This window comes from Parasteatoda tepidariorum, chromosome 1 (genome assembly GCF_982258835.1).
Source record: "Parasteatoda tepidariorum strain Cologne lab strain chromosome 1, Ptep-v5.0, whole genome shotgun sequence".
NCBI lineage: Eukaryota > Metazoa > Arthropoda > Arachnida > Araneae > Theridiidae > Parasteatoda > Parasteatoda tepidariorum.
In genome coordinates this window covers 15,947,059-15,973,720 of record NC_141755.1, presented here as the reverse complement: position 1 = coordinate 15,973,720, position 26,662 = coordinate 15,947,059, and the positions used below count along the sequence as shown (strand labels likewise).

Genomic DNA, 26,662 nt, shown 5'->3' with positions numbered 1-26,662 from the left:
GTTTAGGTGTTAAATCATTATCAGCCACGATTTTCTCTAACTCGTCTTTGTATTTTTTTGCAGAGTTTTGATTTGCTGAAAGTGTTTCTCTAGTTACATCAAGTATTCGAATTCCATGCCGAAACTCAAAGTTTCTGATCCAACCATCAGAATAATTACATTCACTTTCAGCAACTCCTAAATCTTGGTTGAATTTCTTTGCCTTTTCAACAATCATTGGCCCTGTTACAGGCTTTCCTTCAGAACGTACTACACTAAACCATTTGAACAATACACTATCTAGCTGTTCCAGTTTTTTTTTTTTTTTAATGTTTGTCTAGAATCCAATTTTTCAGTTGTTACCGATTGAGAAGCAAACTTCATTAGTTCATCTTTTTATTTTTTAATGTTATAAATAGTTGATGAGCCAATATTAAACTCATTCATTAAAACATTTCTATTCTTGCCTTTTTCTAGCCGTTTCATGATTTCTAGATTCTGATTGAGAGTCAGTGTTACGTGTTTTTATTTCTCTCCTTTTGAACTCGAAGGCTTAGGTTTTGAAAACATGGTCACTGTACAGTTAGAACGAAAATCACTTTTTTTATAAACAGTTTCAAAAGTTACGTTTACTGCGATGTGAAAGGACACAAAACAACAACGCACAAAAAAATGGCGAAGATGGTTCGTGATTGATTAACGGAGCTGCACTGCGCCTGTTGTTTCCCAACAATACCGAGCGCTTCCGGATGATCCCAAACTACCCCGAAAACTTCCGAATGGCTCTCAAGCGTTTTTATTTGCTTTAAAGACACACTTTTGGAGAAAAACAAAAAAATTTAAATTTTCTGGAGCGATGCCAGACTATCGGGCATTCCGGACTGTTGGATGCCGGACTAATGGACTTCTACTGTATTAATATAAATTTGAATTAAATATTTTAATTAAAGAAAATTTACAATGTTTGAGCAAAAACCAAATTAAAAGAAATGTTTTTATTACATTTAGAAGTTCCCGGGGCTACACTGCCAACAGGCCGCATATGGCCCAAGGGCCACAGGTTGTACACCCCTAATTTACAATTTAAAAATATAATAATTGACTTTCTTTAGAATGAAATAAGTGTGATTTATCAATGATTTGATTCAGGCTTCATTATCAATGAAATTTGACCTAAGCAAGAATGCAATTCTAAAGAATGTATTTATAAAAATATTTTCAACTTAATGACTTAGTTAAAAAAAATCTATTGGTTTAAAGCAATGATTTTTTTTTTTTTTAAATCACAATTGATTTACATCAATGATTTTTGAGACCCATTGTCTGAGGGTAGTGCCTCAAGCACCCATGGCATAAGTTTGGAGCTCTGTCTTTGGACCAGGCAAGGTTGACTCAGCCTTTCATTCCTTCAATGGGTCAATAAAATTAGTACCAAACATGCTTGGGGACTAAGCACTGGGGGTTCAGATAATCACCATTACAAAATATCTTCTCCAGCACCTTCTAGCCAAAGGTAAAAAAAACTGGAATGTGTACAGTTGACCTTAGCCCTTTATAGGCTGTCACACCCCTGAGTTTAGTCTTAAATCTGTTAAGTTCTGACTGCTAAAATCATTGAAAAATAATATCTATATTATGACATTAAATTGTTAGTGATATCCATTTTTACTATTAGTTTTAATATAAATAATATTCTCTATTCAACAGCCTCGTCAAGAAGCCATTATATATGAAGTTGAATTTTTGTTAAATGACATTAGATGTATGCAACACAACATAAAGAAATGGGTGAAACCTTTACCTGTAAGTTTGCTTACTTAATTCGTTCGAAGTATAATGCCAATTTTTATTTTAATTATAACATATATATGTTTTGTTTTGGATGTACAATATTTTTGCTTTAAGTAAAATTAAGAGAATTTCACAGTTTTTAGGAAGTATATTAATAAAAATATTTTCCTTTTATAATAGCAATATGTATATTTTTATTTCCTCAAAATCTGAGTGCTCAAAATAAGCAACAAATATTACTGCTTTTGAAAGCATATCTGAGCAATTTTTATTATTGAAAGTTTTTGTAGCGTCCACAACCAGTTTCAAACCGGTTTTCATCATTTACACGTACGCAATAGTATGAAACCAACTTTGATTGCTCGAGCTATTACAAACTGCTTTCTATGCAGATAAGCAAGGCAATTTCCTTTTTACAATGCTATTCTCTTATATGGTTGGAGGTACTTGTCAACTTCTATGTGCTTACTTCTGAAAATGTATTTTGAAGTGATCTTGTCTTATTTTCGATTGATTTAAAATTTTGAATATATATTTTATAAATGGATAGTGCTGCAATAAAATAAGGTGAAGATTAAAGTAAAACGTAAATAAGCATATAGACATTCATTAGATAGAGAGACTAAACATTCACACTCTTGTACAATTGAAGAAAGATAAATATATCTTTCTTATTAGAAATGAAAAAATAATTTTTCCTTCTCTGTCAACATATTATTTATTTTCTGTACCAATACAATAAATTTTGATGTTTCTGTTCAAGAAACACTTAACTATCATAATATTTCAATATTACAATTGGTCAATAGAAAGCATTTAATAATAAAAACAGGAACTATAAATAACTAAAATTTTACCAAAAAAAGGGCAGCAATTAACGACAGCCACTCTAATTATGGATAAAAAGGGTGTTCAGAGTTGTGACTTGTAAATGAATATTTTATCAACTCTGTTAGAATTCTGCAATGCTCCAACATTTTCTAAAACAGCGTTGAAACCAGTTTTTTTGTGTGAAAGGAGTTTTGTATTATCAATGCTACCTTTTTTAACTTAAATTATATTAAAATAATAATAACTTACTTATAAACTAAGTAATATTTATTTTTATATTCATTATCCTATTTATGAACAAATAAACATTTTGATGTCTTACTCTGTTTTATTGAAAATATTTTATAAATTAAAAATGTTTGAAATAATTGATATTTTGAAAAATAAAATTAATAAATTTTTTTATGTAATTTAAAAAAAAATTTTTAATTGACTTTTTTTTAAGCTTGAATTTTATTTGATTTTAAACCTTGTACTTTATGATTTAACAATATTTTATTTATCATTGAATTTGCCTTTTGCTGAAACCTTTATAAAACAATTTTATAATGTGTTTCATTTTTTAGCTTTCATAATTATAATACAACTAATTTTTCAAATTTGATGGGTTCAAATCTTCTTTAAAAGAATCGAATTGATTTTTGATGTCCTTAATTTCTTAAAGGAAATAAAAGAGCATTAACCAAAAAAATTAATATTAATTAAAAAATTAATTAAATTAAATATTATCTGTCGAAAAAGGCAATAAGTTAAAATTTAAATGAACAAATTTTTAAAAAAAGGTTTTGGAATAACAAACTAGCTCATGTAAACATGAATAAATATTTCTTAATTATACCCTTATATTTAATCTTAATGTTAGCCAATTTCTTATTCAAAACCGTTTTGAATATAGATGTAAATTACTCACTCCAGCAAAGTTCGTCACCTTAAAGTATTGAAGTAGTTACTGCAATTCCAAAGTAGTTTGTAGTCACTACATTTTAAAAAAAGTATAGTAGTAGTTAGCTAAAAAAAATGATGTAGTTTTTCTGACCACTGTCTGCAACTAAGTCTTTTAAAATGAGAGTTAAAAGATTTATAATTCTATCTTCCTAATATTAAGCACGTAGAATTAAGAATTTTTTTTAATGATTTTTGCATTTTATGCAAATTTATCTGCCATGTAAACCTTTAAAGAACAAGAAAGATGATTTATAATATGATTTATATATTTACAGACAGATAAAAATCTTATCACTCTTTTGGATGAAACTTTTGTGCAACCTGAGCCATTTGGTGTTGTGTTAGTTCTTGGTGCTTGGAACTACCCCATTCAACTATCATTAAGTCCTATGATTGGTGCCATCACTGCTGGAAATTGTGTTATCCTAAAACCATCTGAATTGGCACCCAAAACGGCTGAAATTCTAGAAACTCTCATACCAAAATATTTAGATAATGTAAGTTTAATTGTATATTTTTCTTAGCAATGCATTTAGATTTATTAATGGAATAATCCTCTATTTATATGAACTTTTCTAGAATTTATCTATGCTTGTTACATTTTATAGCGTTACTTTTTTAATTATGATTTTAGTTAAATGAATTTAATGCCAAATATGTGTGAAGTTATTTATTTGTTTGTTTTTCTTAAATCATTCACTTTTGTTATTGTTTTAAAACACCTGATATTAAGGTTTGAGGTTATTGAATAATTTGACAACCAGCAAAATTTACACTTTTGATACTTTATATTTGTAAATTTTTCTATTTATTACAATATCATTATAATTTTTAAAAAAATTGTTTTTATTTGAAGATTATTTATTTACTTTCATTCTTGCTAGTGCATCTGTAATTCTTCCTGTCTGGAAAAATTTAATTTTAAACTTTAAAACAGTTTTAAAGTTTTACAACTAATGCGAAGCTAACAAAATTATGTGTATTTTATTTTGAAAAAAAAACTGCTTTTGTTACTATGTAAATTAATATAATATGTTATATTATCCTAAAGTTTTCTTTAATAAATATAGTTATTTCTAAAAATGTTCATTTTTTATTACTTTTACAATTTCTGTTAAAAGTAAAATAAATTTTGTTAAAATAATTTTGAGCCACATTTTTGAAATAAATACAAAAAAAGACATATATATATATTTTAATTATTTTTTGCTTTTTCTTAAGCTCAATTTTTGTGTGGTATAGTTTAATTTGTTATATCAATATAATAAACTATTTTCATTAAAATTGTTAAGTTGGATTCTGTGGTGATTGACAAGAAAATATATAAAATTAAAGATGATTTTCTTAATCCTTGTATAATTTTTAAATTTCATATCATGTGTTCAAAAATATTTTGGTAGGTGTATTAGAAAAGTTACTTTTAAAATAATTTTAGGAATGTTATCATGTAGTTAATGGAGGACCTGAAGAAACAGCTGAATTAATGAAAAACGAATTTGATTATGTATTTTATACTGGCTCAACACGTGTTGGCCAAATTGTCAGAGAAGCAGCAAACAAGCATCTCACTCCTTGCACATTAGAACTTGGTGGTAAAAGGTAAGACAAGGAAAAATATTACTTTATTTTATTCCAACTTTTCATTATAATGTATAATATGCATTAAATCACTTGATTTGTAAAAAAATGATTGATTTAAGTTACCAAGAAACATTTAAACTGTGTTAAATGTGTAGGAGTCTATATATTGTAGATGCCTGGTTGCAATAGCACCTTAAAAATTGTAACTGGCACTCAATATTTTACCAAAATTTAACCTAACTCTTGTCTGAATCTAAATATTTGAATAACATTTTAATGCTGCTGGCTTCTAAAAATTGATCTTGGTTCCTAGAAAGTTTTAATTTTTGTGAACATATATATACACACACAGATGCCAGCTGCTCCTGGTTAACGAAATATTTTTAAAAAATAGTGGAGAACTGCAAACTAAAATTTGCAGATTTCTGGTTAATTTTGCCGACTTTTAAAAGACTTAGCATGACTTAACTGCAACAGAGTGGTCTATCAAATAAGCTTTTGAGTTGTTTAGAAGTAGCGGTGAGTAAAAACCCTATAAACCGAACTTACTAATCCAAGAATCATACATAAAAAGACTAACACTCAAAAATGTTTATCCCCTTTCCGGAGCTAATTGGCATCTCTGTATGTCTATATATATGTGTGTGTGTGTATATATATATAGGTGCGTGATAGTAACACAAAGAAAACACGAAAAAAAGGTTGAGAAATTATTTAAAATGATTATTATTAAAAAATATATATTAAATTATAAAACGAAAATGGAAATTTTGAAAAATTGACAACAGAAGGATATAATCAGTTCACTAGATTATATTCACAATAATTAGAGCCTTCTGATATTGCATTAATGTAACCAAAGCAAATTATATCAATACAATAGTATAAGGAACGCCAAAAAAAAAAAAAAAAATGGTTTCTTAACAAAATTTAATCAAGTGAAAACCATGATGATCAAGTGAAAAGGAATAAATGAAGAACATATTAAATTAGGAAGGAGAAAGATGTTCTGTATTGACATTAACGAACAACTTGTACAAATCCGGCATAGTTATAAATCTATTATAACAGCATAGTTGTAAATCTATTATAAATTATTTCTTCTAGTAGAGAGAGTTTGTAAGCATAAGTTTAGATCATCTTTCTCTCTCCTCCCTTTATACGTTCTTCATTTGTTTAATTAATTTTTTGTGTGTGTTTTATTCTTCTATTGTTTTCAATAAATTACATTATGTTAAGGAATCAGTTTAATATTTTTGGTTCACCTCACACCATTGTATTGATTTATTTTGCTTTGGCTATATTAATATATGATCAGAAGACACCAATTTTTATGGATATAATCATGTGAGCTGAAGTGATTATGTCTTTTGGTTGCTAATTTTTCAAAATATCCTAATTTCTTTTAATTTTCAATGATTCTTTTAAATAATTGTTTTTCTTGTTGTTCCCTTTTTGTTATCTTATAGTTTGAGTTCTGTGTACTTATTTATACACACATATATATAATATATGAATTAATGTTGATGCATACTTTTTGGCAGAATTAAGAGAGGGGCGAACTATGTGTTTATAAATCTTATTAAAACCATTGACTCAATTTCTTTAGCATTTTATATTTCAATTCATCAACTGTGTTACCAAAATCTTTTTTAAGAAAAATATTAATTATGTATTTTATATTTTTCAGCCCTGTCTATTTTGACAGTACAGTAAACTTTGATGTAGCATGTAGGAGACTTTTGTGGGGTAAATTTATTAATGCAGGTCAAACGTGTGTTGCCCCTGATTTCGTGTTATGTACAAAAGATACTCTTGAGAAGCTAATACCTGCCATGAAAAAAGTCTTGAAAGAATATTTTGGTGAAAATCCCAAAAATTCTCCTGATCTCGGACGAATACTGAATGAAAGACATTTCAAGTAAGTTACACATATTTGTTGTTTATTTTTTAATTTTGCCTAATTTTGTACCAAAGCATTAACTTAAAACTGTCACTTTTGGAATAAGAGCTTAAGTTTTTTTAATTGGTTTAACATAAATACTGTTACATTAATAAATTATTGTTATAAAATATACATAAACAAAAATGAACAAGATATTATAGTTACCTTTCAAAATTGCTATTGTGCATTATTTATCAGAGTTCTCCCTAGGAATTAAAAAAGGATTGGGTGCTTCCTCTCAAAAAAGGGAAAGGGCAATCACTTAGCATAAAAATTTATCAAAATATGTAATATTATATAACTGAATCGAACCTTAGACAATTTTTAAATTACCTTCCTATACTATTTTATGTGTTTATTTCAAAAAAATAATTCTCTCTTATTATCAAAATAAGAGAAAATTTGTAGTTTATAAAAATAATTAAAGGCATGCTAAAAGACAATCTCTATGCATAAATTTTTTTCAAAAAAAATATACTAAAAAAATGATTAATTGATAAACATCTTGAAAGCCTTTTCTATAATTTAAACTGTAAATTAAAAGAAAATAAAAATTTAAAGGTGACCTTTTTTTTTTGTTGAAAAAAAAGGTATTTTCTTAAAAAAAAATTAATTTCAAAATTGCTTAAAATTTATTAATATACCAAGCACCCCCCCCCCCCCCAAAAAAAAATAATTATGAAATTAAACGAGTTGAGGATAATCTTAACAAAGTTAATATTTGTAATAGTAATCAGAATTAAATCTATAAATACAAATAATTTTATCAATGCGTAATTATTATTTAAACAGTGAAATAATTATTGTTAAAATGGAGTATGAGTAAAATGACAGTGCTTTTAAGGGATGGCGGCTTTTTTTTACAAAAAGCGGAAAAGGGGCACATTTATATGGATCAAGAGGCAGGCAGGGTGGTCCGCCTATCGAAAAATGCTTAGGGAGAACACTGTATTCATATGCTGCCCATGAAACAATATTAGAATAAAATAATAAAAAGTAATTGAAATAGCCTATAATTCTTAGTGTGTCATTTCCATGTGTTTAATGTAACAGTATATGTATTTCCCTTTATTCCTTTATATTATTGGAATGAGTTTAGAGTAATAATAAGAAAAACATTCAATCATAAATATTATTACAAATAAGTTGATATTCTTGCTCTTTCTCAGAATATTACGGCAGGAAAAACTTTTGAGTTTGGATGGTAATGCAGTAAAGTATAAAAGAAAAAAGGAATTTTTTCGAGAAAGTTTTGTACAAATTCTCTGAAAGTTAACACAAATTTAGAAATTTTTTTAGAAAATTTACAATTTTAATATACTAAAAAAGTTTAATTGCATTTTTTTATTTATGTGTATTTTTATCAATAACTTGTGATTTCATTAAATTAAGCTGGTGTTTGAAAATGGACAAATGAATTAAGCATCTAATAATTTATATAAAACAATATAACTTTTAAAAAAAGCATTTTAACTTATAAAATAATATGTAGGACCATCAAAATGCAATTAAAATTACCCCTAATATTTTCAATTAAATATCCTTGTGAAAAGTAAATCAACAGTGAAATACATTTTAACTTATTTTTCTGCAAAATAAAAAAAAATGTGAAAGTTAAAGAGTGTTTTTTTTTTTTTTATTTATTCGATTTAACGACTACTAAATTCAATGACAAAAACAAGAAGTTTTATTTAACTTACTCAAAGGTAAATGCATTTAAGAATTTCTGTAGAAATTGATAAATAATTTTTTATTTTTTAGTCGATTATTAGGTTTAATGAAAGATGCCAATGTAGCAATTGGAGGTGATCATGATATTTCAATAAAGTATATTGCACCCACTGTGATGTCAAATGTTAAACTGACTGATCCTGTAATGCAAGATGAGGTTAGCATTTAAATGTTATTTAATATTTGATGATTTTTATAATGCATGTAAGATGTTTTTTTTATTATATATATATATATATATATATATATATATATATATATATATATATATATAAAGGGGCTATTTAATGTTTTTTCTTTTTATTTTCTGTTTTTACATGTTATTTTTACTTTTTGTGATCTATTTTATTTATTGTTATTTTTATTAAAAAAAATTTTGAGTGCTCCTCACACTATTGTATTAATATATTTTGCTTTGGCTTTATTGATACAATATCAGAAAGCACTCTGTTTTGCGGATATAATCGTGTGAGCTGAAGAAAAGATTATATCTTTTTTTTTCGGTTTTTTTAAATAAAATGTCATTTATTTATATATATATATATATATATATATATATATATATATATATATATATATATATATATATATAAACTGTTTGTTATTTTTTTACTTATTATTTCCCCCCCCCCCTTTTTTTCATATGTCTATAATTTTTCTTTGTTTCATTCTTCATTTTGAACTTATCTAATGAGTTCTGTTTACTTGCAGCTTAAGCGTAATTAATGAAACTTATTGTTTTTCTTAACTTTCTTCGTGTTTTCTTGTATTTATTTATGTATTATATATATATTTGCTGTAGTATCCATAGGTATTATAAGTATGCAAAGGAGACTGCTCTACCTATAGACATTTAAGTGCTTTGAGAAAAAGAATCAAAAGTCAGGGTACCCGGATTTCATAATTGTATATAATTTTTGACTTTTGTATTCATAATCAAAACTATGTGTAATGTACAGTCAGCAAAAAAAAAAAGATATCACCCTGAATAACTTTTGTTATAATGATCGGATTTTCACGATCTATGTGTCAATCTTAATGGTTCCCGGGGGTGACCTCAAATATGCTAATTAATTAGTGCTAACTATTAATTAAGTTACGAAATCTGACACAAAAACGTACTTTCTCTGAATAAACATGTATTTTCTTTTACATATTTGGATTCCTAACCTTCAAAATATAGGGGGTAGCCGCAATCTGGGAAATGTGGTCCCCATAGTTTGGTCAGGAGAGCGATCCAAAGTTCGTACCCCTTAATGTTAATTTCGCTTTTTGCGTTTTCAGTCATATTTTCAAAACTAATGAAGCAATTCAAAAAAAATTGCACCCACTCATAAAACTCATTTACCCAAAGATAATTTCATGAAAAAAATAATTTTTAATAATTATTAATTATTTTTTATTATTTAATTAAATTGAGGATGAAAAAATTTTGAATTATAAGGTATGAATTTTTTTATACCATAATAATATACATATTTTTCAATAGAAAAATCTAAAGTTTCAACTGTTTTTATTTATTAGAAGCTGAAAAAAATTAAAATTAATTATTTTTAAAAAAATAATTTGGCGACAATAAAAAAAATGATTAAATGGGGCGATTAATATTAAAATGTGATAAACTTGCGAGGAACTTGACTTCGCGCGCGTAGTGTAAAATTTCATTCATATTTTTTTCGCTAATAATCGTTTGCTAATCTTTTTATTTTTATTTCTTTCAAACTATAAAATACGATGTTTCTTTTTAGTCATTTAAAGTGTATTTATAATTTAGTAAAGAAATTATGAATAAAACATTTTGAATAAAAAACACTTTATTCAACGAATGTCTAGTTTTATAAAGGCGTGCTTCTGATAGAATATGATTATGCACCAGATTGTGCTTACTTAATGTGATTATTTTTTAATTTTTGATTTTCTTTTTCAATAACTGATACAATTTCAATAATATACACACGTATGCATAGATTTGGAATAATATATTTATCAATTTCTTGAATATATATTTTATAATTATTAATACGAATGCGTAGTCAACATTTTTAATCATCTTAAAACTTCCCCCGGTGGCTGAGCGGTAGCGCTTCGCCCTGTCGTTCCTCGGGCCGGGGCTGACTCAGCCTTTCATCCCTTCAGTGGGTCGATAAATAAGTACCAAGCATGATTGGGAACTAAACACTGGGGGTTCCGCGTTCGGCTGACCACCTGACCGGAACATCTGCTCCTGCACCCCAGAGCCCTAGGTCCAGAAAACTGAGATGGGCATAGGAGGCCTTGGCCCTCCATGGGCTGTCGTGCAGCTGAGTTTAGAGTAGAGTTTTTTAAAACTTCTTTACATCTTATATATCGCCTTAATCTTAAAATAAATTTGTAAATTACCTGTCTATGCGTGTTTCGCAGAATATTTTTCTAACTTTTTTATTGAATTTTAATGCAATTTTTTTTAAAATTCTATTATGTATATTTTTTTCCAATAATATACTAATCAATTGTTTAAGTACTTTAATTTATGTTTTTCTTTAAAATAAAATTACTTTTTAAATTATTGCTAAGTTCTTATTGAAAGAAAACTTAAAATTATTGCCAGCTATCTGAGAATTAAATCTTGTTAAGAAATTAAAAATATTCTACTGATCACACTCAATATCATTCGAAGCAGAACAGCTGACTATTTACTAAAAATACTATTGTTTACGAAAAATGAAGATAAATTATTAATTTTATTTTTTTTATTACTTCTTATTTATTCGAGTAATGAAAAGTAAATGCGTATGTGCGCACAGGGGAAAAATTTAACAGATTGTTTTGTTTTTTAAATGAACAAAAAACTATGGGCATGCAATTTTAATTCAACATTCAAAGTTAATCTTGTGCGCTAACCCTTTTAAGTTACCCTTTTGTCTTAAAAAGTTGAAAATATTTTCTTTAAAAGTTGTTTGTATAATTTCTCAACTTTTGCACAGTTAAAAAAAATATTGCTATATCAGGAAAATGTTCGATATGCCTTGTTTTGTTAAACAACTACTAAAATAAAAAATTGCAAAAAGATTTGAAAAATGTGCTATTTTTAGAATCATCATCTCAAAAATTGTTCTTTTACTCCATTTGACTTTTTTCTTCTTAAATAACTTATAATCATAGTTTTAACACACGTTTTGAAGAAATTATGTATGCAAATTTCTCCTAATATTTCGTAATAAAAAAACAAGAATATTAATGATTTATTTATACAGTGAAACCTGCCAAGTTGACCACACTTGTAAGTTTTACACCTGAATAAGTTGACCTCAATTATCAAGAACGGAAATTTTCCTACATAATAAAGAAGCAAAACCTTTGTAACTTGACCACCTGTCTATCTTGTATGTTGACCACTGAAATAAGTTAATTTTGTCTAGGAGTATTATGAAATTCTATTCTAAAACCCTCATAAATTGACCAGAAAAAAAAATTCAGAAAATTTTCTGTCATTTTGCAATGTATGTTAATATTTCACTTGCTTGGTGAAATAGTGTAAAAAGCTAATCTAAACCCTTTTGTGAGTTGACCATCTGGGGAAACTGTAGGGAGTCAGCTTTTGACCATTTCGTTCTATCATTCATTGAAAACAGGTGTGTTAGTTGAAAAGTTGCTCTTCCAGTTGCAATAGAGAGCAAATAGGCTTGTATGTGTAGTAATAACAGAATAAATTTTGAAGTGTTAAAATAATTTTGTTTTGTTAAAGTTTTCAATGTTTTCGTGTTCTGATATTTTAAGAAATTATTTTTATTAAACACTTCACATGCATAACTAACAAAATAATTTTTTTAAAAAAGTTAGTTAAATATTAAAATTATTTCTGTGTAACAAATTGAAATTCGTTTAGGTTTAAACACATTTCTTGAGATATTCATTTGGCCATTTGCTAAATCAAATTTTTAAGTCAAGTAAAAAAAAAAAAATTTAATGTATAGCAACATGTAGGAAACGAAAAAGTAAACAATGTCCCACCCCTTCTATAAGTTGACCACTTGTCTACGTTGGCCACTAAAACAATGCACATGAAGTGGTCAACTTACCCAAGTTTTACTGTAATTGTTTCATTGAACCAGAGTAGTTAATTGTTTTCGTAATAATCGGCCTTACAACTATTTAACTTAGATTCTTTGGACTAGGCGTCACTTCATGCATGTCTTTCGAGATTGAAATTTCAAAGATACAATGTAAAAATTACAAGAATGCGTAAGCTGGTTTCAACTAACAAAAAAAAAGGGACAAAATCGTTGGCAAAAGAAGTTATCTCATGAAAAGAGTGTCAGAGTTGAAAAATTATTGTAAAAACTGTAACAATTGTTACTCTTGTTTAATTAAGGGTATTATAAACCTAATTTTCGTTTAATCATGTTTTTTAAAGAACTAACGAAAGGAGTGTGTAAATAACATCAACTCTTTTTACTGCAAAAGTTTACTTAATATCATTTGCAAATATTAAGAAGTACAAATTCTTGACTTGCTCCTTAAAATAAAGTTTTATTTTAATCGTAGTTGAAGAAGTACGGATATAGTTAAGGGAGGTATGCGACATTCGGAAAAAAAAAGTCGTGTGATAGAGATAGTTTTAAGCAGAACGAATTAGTTCTTTTAATTGAAATGCTGACAATATCATTACAGCATTTTGGTTAACAAGTGCCATGAAAAAAGGTTCTGAACTTAAGATATGGATTTTAATATATTTTCCTATTTACATACCTCCTTGATCTCCGCACCGTTTTAATATTCTGTAAAGCATAAAATGAAATAATGTTGAATAAAAAAATAGATTTCAAATGAAATATTTTATTTTCCTTAATACAGGGTATCTGTTACATTTTAGATTTTCAAATTCATAACTTTTCATGTCTAATTCCAAGAATTTTCATGATTTAACGAAGTTACTATTTTCTCCGATAAAAACAGAATAATAAATTCAAAAAGCATTATAATCACATTATATAAAATAGGTATAACCAAAACACTGCAGTAAGAACGCACTTTAATACAAAACCCCTCTATTTAAGCTTTTAGCTCAATTTCCGCTTTTGGTTTCATATTTTGTAATGTGGCAATCTTTTTCGAAAATATTTTAAATAATTCTTTAAAAATTTCACGTTCATGTAATAAGTTCATTTGAATTCGCAGCTCGCTTTATAGATTTCGTTTCATGTTTTATTCTGTTTCTTCTTTATACTTAATTTTCTGATTTCGCTTGATATTTTTACTTATTGTGTTCCATTATGTTTGTAATTTTTTTGTAAAATTTTTTTGAGTGCTTCTCAAACTATTGCATTGATATATTTTACTTTGGCTATATTGATACAATAATAGAAAGTACTATTTTTTTGCTGATATAATCGTGTAAGCTGATGAAAAGATTATATCTTTTATTTTCCGGATATTTTTAGAATTTTTTTTCCGGTTTCTTGCTGTTTTATTTTTTATTATTATTTTTCTTCCCCCCTTTTTTATTGTTCCGTAATTTTTCCCAAGTTTTTTCTACATTTTGAACTTATTTACTTATTTTATGAGTTCTATTTACTTGCAGCTTATGCGCAATAAATAAAACTTATTATTTTTCGTAATTTTCTTCGTGTTTTTTTTGTTTTTATTTATTATGATATATATATATATATATATATATATATATATATATATATATATATATATATATATATATATATATATATATATATATATATATATATATATATATATATATCAAAATGCTTTTAAAATGCCTTATAACATTTATTAAGTTTTACAATTTTATCGAAAATAAATACCGTGATTTCTATAAAATTTTGCGATTATGCATCAGAATAGCTATCTTTTTTCAGGTCCACCTTTGCTTGATCACTTTTTTTTCCTTTCCTAAGAAACTCGAAGTGCGGGGCAAAAGCATTTAACCCTACAACTCTTCATAAATTTATGATAACTTATGAAAATTTGGTTTTAATTCAAAACTGTCATACAAATTACATTAAAACAGCTTTACAAAAATAAATAATGTCAGATAAAAATTCAAAGATTCTATAATCTTGGAGAATCAAAAATAATTTATTAATTTATTTAAATTTCCTTTTTAAAGGAGATTTTAAAAAAAAAAAAAAAAAAAGCCCAGAAAGCAACGTGAAAAATTCTTTTGGTTGCTTAGCAACGAGAAGCACTATCTTTTCCCATCTTGTCATTCATTCAGTTTCTTTATGGTTGTTATAAATTATTTCCCCTTCTATGGCGAGGTAATTTGGCATATTTTTAAACCATCGCCAGATATATAAATCCCTATTGCGACCTAATTTACAACCCATTTTTTTCGAAATTTTGTCTACCCCCCCTATTTTAAGGGTCAGGATTCCAAATATGTAAAAAAAAATACATGTTTATTCAGAGAAAGTACGTTTTTGTGTCTGATTTCGTAACTTAATTAATTGTTAGCACTAATTAATTAGCATATTTGAGGTCACCCCCGGGAACCATTAAGATTGACTTTTAGATCGTGAAAATCCGATCATTAGAACAAAAGTTATTCAGGGTGATATCTTTTTTTTTTTGCTGACTGTACCTACAGGCCATAGATATTTAACATACCATAGATATTTAACACACAGAAATGCCTCTTGAAGTATGTAAATACATTTTTTTTTATTATTGCCTTCATTATTAATGTTTCCTTAATTTTTAGTGTTAAAAAAAGTTTTTTATTACATGTATAAAATTATGTGATTTTTAGTTTGTAGTTCTAAGATATAAATATCCATTAGGTTAAATTCCTGAATTATATATGAATGCTTTACTTGCCATATGCTTGATTAAGTGCAACAAATTCAGCAGATTTCTATTGTAAAATATTAACAACACTGAATAACAAAATGTTTTTAGCTATGCAATAATTGATAAATTATTTCAGGTTGTTATTAATCTTTGTTTTATGGAGCTATTCAATTTGAAGGAAGACATTCATATTAGGAATATTGTTTTATTTTGAGGCATTGACAATTTCTAAAAATCTATTTTCAACATAAGCACCGAGTAAAAGTTAACTTTCAAAGCACTGAGTGAATGACATCTGTAAAAGAAATAAAATTACTCAAAAAAAAATTTTTTTTTTTTTTAATTCAACTTTCTACTTATGCATTTTTGAAACTATTCAATTGAATTTTGATTGATAATAGAAGAGCAGATATTTTTTTCCAGTTATGTGAAAGTAATGATTGTTCGTTTAGATTGATCATAATTTTGTTCATATTTAAACCATATACTGATTGTACCTTGGTCAGAAAAGCATGTTTTACCTTGTGAGTCTCAAGATACACCATATGCATATTTTTTAATAATTTCAATACCTTCTGCTAAAAGGATATGTGTTCTAATTATTTGCAATCTTTCAACTGAAATTTTCATCATGCAAGAAATGTTATTTTAATATAATAACTAGATTTTCGTTTATTGTATTACTAAACATTTATATTTGTTTTATGGAAATATTTAGATTAATATTTGTATTTTATGAAGAATATTAATGTTTGTAGTTAATTTATAAAAGAATATTTAGTTAATTTACATAGTATGAATTAGATAGTAGCAAACTTTTTCTAAAGCATGTAACTTTGTTGCCCGCATTTTTTTTCTCCCTTAAATAACTATCTTCAGTATTCAAAACCAAGCAATTCATTACTTTTAATAATATTAATTATGTTTTCAATTTTTTAAAAATTATTATGAAACTAGTTATATTTCCATTCCTATAAAATATTAAATCTAACATTATTAAATAGCGAATATGACGTTTAAGAAATGTGGTATTAATGTCCAACATTCGTGTTATAATAATATTTCTTACATGCTTGAGAAATGATTCATTCTCGCTCACATTTGCTCCTATTCATTATGATTCAACCTTACTTGTTTTTATGTATAAGGTTTAAAATAAAAACTTTTATTTTTCGTACAATACTTATGCAATAAGTATTTTTTTACCTTGTGTTTTAAAAAATTAATTTGTTAGCATAAAATTGTTTAAAATATACAACTTTTGTCTAAAGTATGTGATATGTCCTAAGACAGTTTTACCTTAAGTGGCTAAACATTTTGTTTTCAAATTATTTTTGCTGGAAAAAATATCTGATGGAGGAAAACATTTGTGTAATTAAATATTTCTTTTATGTTTTAAAATTAACTATAAATGCCGTAACTAAAAATTAAGTTATAAAAATACATCTTTGGATCCCCACATTCCCCTACATATATATAACTCTTGGACTTAAAAGCAACCTAATCAATCCAAAGTGATGAATTCATGAAGGAGAACCAGTTTTTCAACAATAGTCGCTGGCTAGGTCAGCAATTGTGTCTGATTAGAATTTAAGTAATTTTTGTTAATGTATGAAAATGCCAATCTTGTATATTTTGTTTTAGTGACATAAGCTTTATTTTTTTTATGAGTTGTTCAATTACAAAACACATAGAAATTCTATAGTTGTCTAATTAAAATTTTATGTATTGTATCACAAAAATATATAATACTATTTTATTTTCCCTCCTAAATTAAGCATATTTTTTGCTATATTTCTTTTGTGTAATTTCTTTGGTATCTGAGTTTCATTTTTCTAATTATTTAGTTTTAATTTTTCTAGATATTCGGACCACTTTTACCAATAGTTACGGTAGAAAGTCTTGATGAAGCTATTGATATTATTAACAGCAGGTGATTCCATATTATTATTAAAATATTGTTTGCCATAGTGTATGTTATTTTGATATAAATTTAATTGGTTTAAAAATATACCTTGAAATTTATTTCTTTGGAACTATATTATTTAAATTATATAATATTTTTTCATTTTTATATCTCTCATTAAATTATTGTGAAAGAAATTATAAATTATGTATAATATATTTAACATAATTTTTTCTCATAATTTAAAATACATATTTAACATTATTTTTAACTCTTTTAATTTGTTTAATAAGCCATTAAGTGCACCATAATAATAAAACAAAGAATAAAGCTTTTCAAATTATTTAAATAGAGTGATTAGAATCTAAAGTGAATCATTGGGTAAAGTACAAAATCTCCATCTTAGACAATTTTCGGCTTTACACAAAGATAATACCTGTTTTAAAAATAATTCAGATAAGATGTATACTTTTTCTATCCCTGGAAAATATTTAATTAATTCTATAAAAATTAGAAGGTTAAAAAAAATTTTATATTATGACTAATAATAAATATATTGCATACAATCATAAAATACATTTATATTTCTATATTTTCTAATTTTACACTGCTATTAAAACTACTTTGAGGTAATAGATCCAGTCAATATTTCACTTATCCCATATTGAAATATATTTTAATGGATGGATGGAGAAGGCAGAACTTTCGTAAAATTTGAAGCTATATCCTTAAACAACCAGGGGTAATTGTGACACAAAGTGAAAAACCCTGAAACTTTTATGCGCAAAAATCGCGATATTGGATTTTTAAATTGCGAGAATATAAGTCGAGATATAAGATTTTTAAATCTAGTGAATATGAATCACAATGCGTCACTTTTGAACCAGGCAAATACGAAAATGGATGATTGGTATTAAAATAGCGTGAATAAGAATCACGATCTTAGCAGATTCCATTGCAGTTTCAAATATTCACAATTACAAAAATCTGCCAAACCTTAAGAATCGTATGTATGTAAATGTCTCTTTAACGGGATTTAGCAAGCGTTTCAAACTTTTGTTGGATCCGCAAACTGATAGTCTTAAGGTACGTGGAATGCTGGGATATTTGTTAAAAATCACATACACTTCAACCCTCCCAGTGTTGAAAGAAATCAATCTAAGATGTTAGGATGCCAAAAAATCAGAACATTTTGACCTAAAATCGATCTTACTGAACTAGGCTAAAAAACAGAAAAAATAGGATTTAATCAGAACAGTTGGTAGCTATGTAATTATCGACAGCAATTATGGTAATTTAAATTTAAACATCAACGTTTAAGGTACTAATTTTTTTTATCAGTAAACTTAGTAATGTATTGTGATGGATTTATGATTAAATCAGCACAAATAAAACACACATTTTATTGCACAATTCGATTATCATAGTAATGCAGATTAAAAATATTGGGAATTTCAAAACCATGTAAAGTTGCAAAGCAATAACTGTTGAAAAAAATGATAGAAGAATAGCTTGGATTTACAGGGAAATTGACACAAATAAAGAACATTGAATGTAATTATTAAAATATGCAATTCAAAACTAGCGAATCATAATAATATGGTATTAAAATTATTGAGATTTTAAAAACTACACAAAAATATTACAACAACTGCCAAAAACGCAATCAAAAAGTTGTTTAGTCTCGGAATAACGAAGAAATGGAAAGAAAATAAAGTGCATCAAAAAATAACTATTTCAAAATTTGCATATCAGAATAATATTATGTTAAGATTCTTAAGACTATGTTGAAATCTGTAGTAATAATCACCAAAGAAACTATCAAAAATCTACTTATATTTCCAATAAAATGTCTGCAATTCAAAATTCCCAGCTTCTTTTCAAAGAAGAAAAAAATTATAATAATTATTTTTCATTGTGTACAGTCTAGTGGGTCACATGTTGTGCACTTTTGCAGTTTAGTTCTTTTCACTTGCTAATTTTGCTTTTAGATAGTCTTAGTAAATGTATTTGCATGAATTATCAATATGTTAACAATTTTATATTTGAACTTAGGGATAAAGCATTGACTTTGAATATCTATTCTAAAAATCCAAAGACGATTCGCAAAATTATTGAAGGCACATCAAGTGGAAGTGTGTGTGTCAATGATTCGATTGTAAACCTCTCTAGTAAGATATTATTTTATTCTAATTAAATAAATTGCCTGTATTCTTTTTAATGAAAAAACTAATTATTTATCTTATTGTTTAGTTGAAGCTCTTCCTTTTGGTGGAGTGGGTAAAAGTGGTATGGGTGCATATCATGGAAAATATTCTTTTGATACATTTTCTCACAAAAAGGCTGTATTGATTCGAAACTACTCCATGATTGGAGAAAAACTTGGAGAGTAAGTGGAAGATATTAAGTGCTCTATTGTTTCTTGAAAATATCTAAACACAGTCAAATTTTAACTTATAATAACAATACTACATCCAGTGTTCCAGATCCCTAAGTGCTTTTAGAAAGGCGATCTGCCCTGCAGGCCTTTTGATCCCTATAAATGTGACATTTTTGTAAAAATAAGCTGTCCATCCCTTAAAAACACTGCCTTTTTATTCTTATTCCATTTTTAAAAAAGTTAATTCATTGTTTAAATAATAATTACCAGTTGTTAAAAAATTAATTTTTTTAGGTTTAATTCTAATTACTATTACAAATAATTACTTTGTTAGGATTAATCTCATGTTCAAATTTTATGAGCTTCTCTTCTATAATAATATTAGTAAATTTTTTAATCTTTAATGTTCATTTCCCCATAACTTTCAGTTTAAATTATATAAAAATCTTTCAAGTTGTTTATCAATTAATAATATTTTTTAATTTACTTTTTTGAAAAATAATTTATCATTTTTCTGTTAGAGATTATCTATTAGCATGCCTTTAACTATTTTTATGAATTACAAATCTACAAATTTTACTCTTATTCTGATAATGAAAGAGAATTATTTTTTGAAATATACACATAAAATAGAATAAGAGGGTAATTTCAAAATTGTTAAAAATCAAATTCAGATATTATATAATAACTATTTTTCAGTTATTACCTGTGATAATTTTTTACGGTGTTCAAATGATAATATACGGTGAATAAATACCCTTTTGAAACTTATTGTGTCCTTTTTTGAGAGGCAGCGCTCTTCCCTTTTTTATTCATAGGGAGAACTCTGCTACATCTATTTACTGAGAAACATTTGTTTGTTTATTTATTTTATCACTCTGATTTTGAACTGCTTTATGCTATAGCATATTAGTAAGGTGCTAGAATTGTATCAGATGTAGGCCTCCGTAAGCTTTTTAATAGTTTTTTTTGCTTTGTGTGTATGTGCAGTTTTTATAACTAATAGGACAATAAGTCTATTTTTCTGGTAGTCTGATTAGTTTATTTTTTTAGAGTTAAATATAATATTGTAATAAGATCAACTGATTCTTCAACAAAAACCTTTTAAATATAGTGTAAGTAGGAATTAGAAAACAACTCACAAAAAAAGAAAGCGTGAAATCATTCATGTTTTTGTTATTAAAACTTTTTGAAATTCTTTAGGATTATCTTTTAAAACATCCTTAAGTCGAAATTTAAGGTGGTAAAGAAATAATAAACTATATGTGTATTTATGAAATTGAATACAAAAATGAAAAAAAAAAACAGTTTCTTTTTATGTTATGAAAAATTAATTTGCTTTCCCTTTCATCTTGTAGTCTGAAAAAAAGTCACCAGTTATTTGTTAAGGTTTCCAAGTTAGTTTTTGCTAAACACAATAAATAAATTACTAAAATTGTCAAATTTATTGTACTTTTATGAATTATTAATGTTTCATTTTAGATTGTAAATTTTTCCATTTAAGAAGAAATGATTTTTACCTCCTGAATTAAGTTTTCAATATTTTTTTTAATTGATGTAAATGTTAAATTTATATCGGCAAAATCTACTCTCTGTATTTTTTTTCTTCTTTTACTTTCAACCTATAACTGAAGCACGATCTTGTAAGATATTTAACTCCAAGGAGAGAACTAAATTTTACTACAATAAGGGATAAATATTTAAAACAAAATAAATAAAAAAAATTCCAAAAAAAAAACTTACAGTTTGAATAACTTTCTAATCAATTAGAATTTTGAAAAATATAGTTTTTGACTTAGATTTTGCACAGCAGAACAAAATGTAACAATTATTTTTGATTTAAACTAGAACAAAAAGCAGTTTTCACACCTTTAAAGAAATTAAAAGAATGTTACCTATCAGAAACATGTATCCTAATTTAATTTAATGACATTATAGAGCTCGATATCCACCTTATTCAGAAAGCGGTGAAAAGTTTTTAAGAAGATTGTTAAAGAATAGACCTGGCATTATTCCTTCTCACATGGATTATGTTGGAGTGTTCCTGATTGGTTTTGCTTCTGCAATTATACTGAAAGTCATACTACATGTAAGTTGGTCTATATTATTAGCATTTAAAATAGATTTGGTTCATCAGATAAATTATGAAATTTAATTAACTTGCTCATAATATTATAAAACGGGTGATCCAAAAGTCAGTTTACTTTTTAAAACCTTATAATTCTTAAAAACTATTTACAATAAAATAATGTGGTTTGCTCAGAAACATGGGAGATTTTTTCTCCCTTCTTAATAATGAAAAATATATATTTGTTTCATTTACTTTAAACAATAAAAGTGTTTTAACAATATATCTGTTAAATGTGTTTCCCATCCTTGAGAATTACAGCCATGAGACGATGAAAGAAACCCTACACAGCATTAAAAATCATTTCAAAGGGTATACCTTAAACATAGTGGTGTATAGCTTCTTATATTTTAACCAGAGACTCTGATTAAGGCCGATCACTATATACCCGTGACTTTAAATATCATCACACAAAAATGTCACAAGTTGTTAGATATGTAGACCTTGGGGTGCCATGCGTGTGGAAAACAATGTCTGAGGACATGGTTGTCTCTGAATATCGATCTCAGAAGTGTCTTGACAGGAGTAGCTATATGTGGAGGTGCTCCATCCTGCAGAAATATTATTGAATGAATTGCTTGCCTTTCTTTCAAATAAGGGATTACTTTATTTTTTAATAGTGCTTCTTTATTTCTTAATTGAGCTTCATATATGACTTTATTTTTTCATAGTGCTTTAATAGCAAGTCATATAATAGAGCTTTACCTCAGACAGAAACTGTTTGAATTGTGCCAGCATACAGTTCTTCAAAGAAAAAAGAACCAATGATTAATGATGCCGTAAAAACCATGCCAAACAGTCATTTTTTGGTTATGAAGTAATTTTTCAACAATACTGTGTAGATTTTTACTTGCCCTTATATGACAATTGTGTGTTAATGCTTTTACTTAGTGTGAAGTAAGCCTTGTCTATCCACAAAACATTTTAAGTCAATCTGGAACATCCTTTATTTGCAAAATTTTGTAATAATTTGCAAAAGATATAAGTCTCTTAATTCAACTGCAACACCATCTCTAAGTCAAAAATGTAACTAATATTTAAAAAAAAATTCCCTATGTTTCTGAGCATTATGTGCAAATTGTATGGTTTTATTGCAAATAGTATAAGAATTATAAGGCTTTCAAAAGTAAATTGACTTTTGGATCACCTGATACTTTTCAATACTCTAAAAAATAAAAAAACTAGATGTAGTTAATTTAAATTTCAAAATTTCTGTCTTAATGCACTTTTTCTTACCAGTCTTTAAAGAGAAAATATAAAAAATGAAAATTACATTTATAAGAAGAAAATTCAGTTTAAAATTATCTTTATAGTCTATTTTTTATAAGCTTTAAAAAAAAAAATTCTTTTAAAAGTTCCTTGTTTTAAGGTTGCTTTGTTATATTATTTCTAAATATCTTTTAATTTGCATGCTTTCCAAAAAATATTTACTATATAATAAAAAAAATTAAATTTTTAATATTTTATAAACAAATAAATAAGCATTTTATTTAAATAAAAAACTTATCTAAATAAAAACTGCTTTTTAAGAAATCTTTATTTTTCTTATTAATTCTATTTATATATTCATAACTTACAAAAACAACCAAAAGTTTAATAATTAAGCTTGAGCATTATAATTGTAATATTTTAATTATATTTTTTACAACATATACAAATTTGTAAATTAAATATTTATAATTATATCAATAAATTTAAAATATGTAAATGAGTCCAAATTAAAGATCCTAGCTGACCATCACAAGATGAGCTCTTAATCAGGTTGCTTTTATCGAGGTCATGGGCTCATCTTCAGAATTGTCCGACAGTATACATTTAAAGAAAAATGTAAAACAAATTTTATTGTTTTGCTAGCTGGGAACAAACTCACAATCTCTTGGCTGTGGGCCAGGATAGCCTGGTCGGTAGGGCGCTGGGCCCATATCCAAGAGGTCGTGGGTTCGATCCTTGCCGGCCGAAGAGTCCCCCTGTAGTAAATGGTGACTGATGCACGTTAAATCTGTCGAGTCTCAAAGTCCTCCATGTTCCCACAACAAATCCATACCTCTGGGGGTACTGATCCAGGAGTTTCCTTGTCTGCTGGATTGGTTCAAAATTACAAGGCTACGGAGTTGAACGTAAGTAGTCGTAAACCCATGAAATTGGGTTGGCTGTTCAACGACGGTTATAAAATAAAATCTCTTGGCTGTGAATTTCGGTGAACTATCATTAAATTTTTTTTGTTGCTAGAAGTGTTATGCTGCATTCTGAGCTAACATTTAGTATAATAAACATAAAAATGCATGCTCCAAAATGATTATTTATTCACAAACAAAGAAGTACAGTGCTATGTTGAAAATTATGCCAAAACTGAACTTCATATTATCCTCAACATTGCTAAACATGTTGAATAATGGTAGGACTTTTTGAAAATGTATACAATTCTTTTTGTAACAATAATTTTTGGTTGTATTATGAATCTAATATTTTTTAACATCCTTTTTTATTTATTTTTATACAGTTTGCTGGTGTGTCGTACTTTTAGCTTTCTGATCAGAAAATGTGTCTTGTGTCCAATCCTTTTGGAAAAGATAAATTTTCAGCATATTTTATTGTATAAGATCTTTTGTTTTTAATTTGACAAAATAAGAATTATATGCTTACTTGACAAACATTGCATGATGTTTTATATAAACTATTAGCTAAAATTTGTTGAAATCATTTAATATCATGTTGAAGATTTAGTTTATTGCTGTGATATAAGCTCTTTAGTTATTTTCCCTAATTGTTGTGTATAATGTTGTCTAAAAGTTTTTCTTCTTCACAATATGTTTTATTACATATGCTAGCGGCATAAATATTTATTACAATGTTGTTAAAGCTAATTCATTGTAATTAAATAACAATATTTTTATGATTTTAAGATAAGCGTGTAAATAAACTGAATTTTCTTTTTAATATCCATTTTAAAAAAGTATTTTGTTCCCATTTTCTTTATATATATATATATATTTAAGCAAATTTACATATATGTGGCAATAATTTAATGGTATTATGTCAGTTTAAAGTTACATATTACATTTAATTTAATCACAATTTTAATGTGCCATGTATAATGTATTAAAATAAGAATATTAAGGTGCAATTTGATTCAGCTGACAACGTACATTCTTATTCGAATCGCAATAATGATGTTTATGTGATTAAATATATCTAACTAGTATACATGATTCAGTCTTTCTTTATTGTATATATATTTCTAATGTCTAAAAATATTTTTATACTATGCTTGTATAAATATGTGCTCTTGTCTTTTTATATTTGAACACAATAAAGGATTATATCGAAACATTTTACTTTCCAAGTAACATAAAACACAACATTTGAGTCACAAAACTACAACTGATATGTGACAAATGCTCTTTGTAAATCTAATTGCTCTTATTTAGCAATGTAATATCAATAATACTAAGTGAATACCTGAGATTAGTTTTATGCACATATGAATTTAAAAAATAAAAATTCAATACTCTTAACAATGGAAACAAATCATAAACTCTTCAGTTTTTTTTTTTTTTAATCTTTATTTCATATTTTTTTTTAACTCTTTATTTTTATGTTATCTATCTAACAAAATTATTTTCTGATAACGAAAATTTATTGAGGGGCAATTTTTTTATTATACAGGATTATATACAAGGTCTGGCTATTAATTTCCAGGACTCATGGAATAACTCAGAAGAAAAAAAAGTTAGACACATAGTCATTTAATATTATTCGAAGTAATCCCCATCAGCCGTAATACACGTCTGTGCCCGGCTGTACAAATTTCGAAAAGAAGTTTTAAAGTCCACTTTTGGAATGCTCTTTATTAGTGACGTTACAGTTTTCGTGAAGGCTTCGACATCCTGAAATCTTGTTTCCTTCGGTGAATTTTTCTGCTTAAGAAACAGGAAAAAGTGCGTGCTAGATCTGGTGAGTATGGTGGATGCTGCGACTCAACGACACCATGCTGAGCTAAGAATCGCCTCAGAGGCAAACGCAATGTGTGGACGCAAACTTTTTCAATTGCTTGTGTGCGGATCATTTTCCACGCTTTCGCGTTCAAAAGTGTTTAAACCATTCAAAAGTTCTTGAGCGAGATAATGCTTCCTTGCCATAAACTTGTTGTAGGTTTCTGCAGCTGCCTTGCCCAATTTGAAGCAAAATTTAATGTTAATTCTTTGCTTCATTTCACTTCGACAACAGGAATTTAAGAGCTCCGTTTTAATGCGCCTTTCCACGAGAACCACTCACTTCAGAATGGCGCCGATTGCACTGCACATGCGCAAGAAAACACTCTTCAATATGCAATTATTAGCGCCATATTCCGGCTTTTCTTTCTCCTACAGTTACCTCAGTCCTGGAAATTAATAGTCAGACCTTGTACAATACTAATGCATATGTATATTTTATGCATATTTGAAATATTGCTTGTAACAGTGTCTTAATTCTAGTAAAACAAAAATTTGTTTCATCATAGTTTTTCTAGTAATTAAATTTTTTATTCTTTCTTATATTTTTGGGTGTTCTGTTCATCAAAAGAATCTTAATCAAAAAGTGATTGATTGCTTAAAGATTGATGATCCGAGCATAGAACCCTGTCATGTAGCAGGGAAGCATTAAGCACTAGCAATCGAC

At 26.8% G+C, this 26,662-nt stretch overlaps 1 protein-coding gene across 2 annotated transcripts in view; it reads left to right on the top strand.

Moving 5' to 3' along the window:
• Positions 1–25,331, top strand: part of LOC107450259 (aldehyde dehydrogenase, dimeric NADP-preferring) — a 46,503-nt gene extending 21,172 nt beyond the window's left edge. For both annotated transcript variants that reach the window (XM_087159745.1, XM_087159741.1), the window contains exons 4-13: positions 1,687–1,782; positions 3,822–4,043; positions 4,982–5,145; positions 6,818–7,048; positions 8,834–8,960; positions 17,452–17,522; positions 19,551–19,666; positions 19,749–19,884; positions 21,814–21,964; positions 24,504–25,331. In XM_087159745.1, coding sequence (XP_087015871.1) covers positions 1,687–1,782; positions 3,822–4,043; positions 4,982–5,145; positions 6,818–7,048; positions 8,834–8,960; positions 17,452–17,522; positions 19,551–19,666; positions 19,749–19,884; positions 21,814–21,964; positions 24,504–24,527 — 1,338 coding nt within the window. In that variant the 3' untranslated portion in view covers positions 24,528–25,331. The remainder of the gene's footprint in view (positions 1–1,686; positions 1,783–3,821; positions 4,044–4,981; positions 5,146–6,817; positions 7,049–8,833; positions 8,961–17,451; positions 17,523–19,550; positions 19,667–19,748; positions 19,885–21,813; positions 21,965–24,503) is intronic.
• The last annotated feature ends 1,331 nt before the right edge of the window (positions 25,332–26,662 follow it).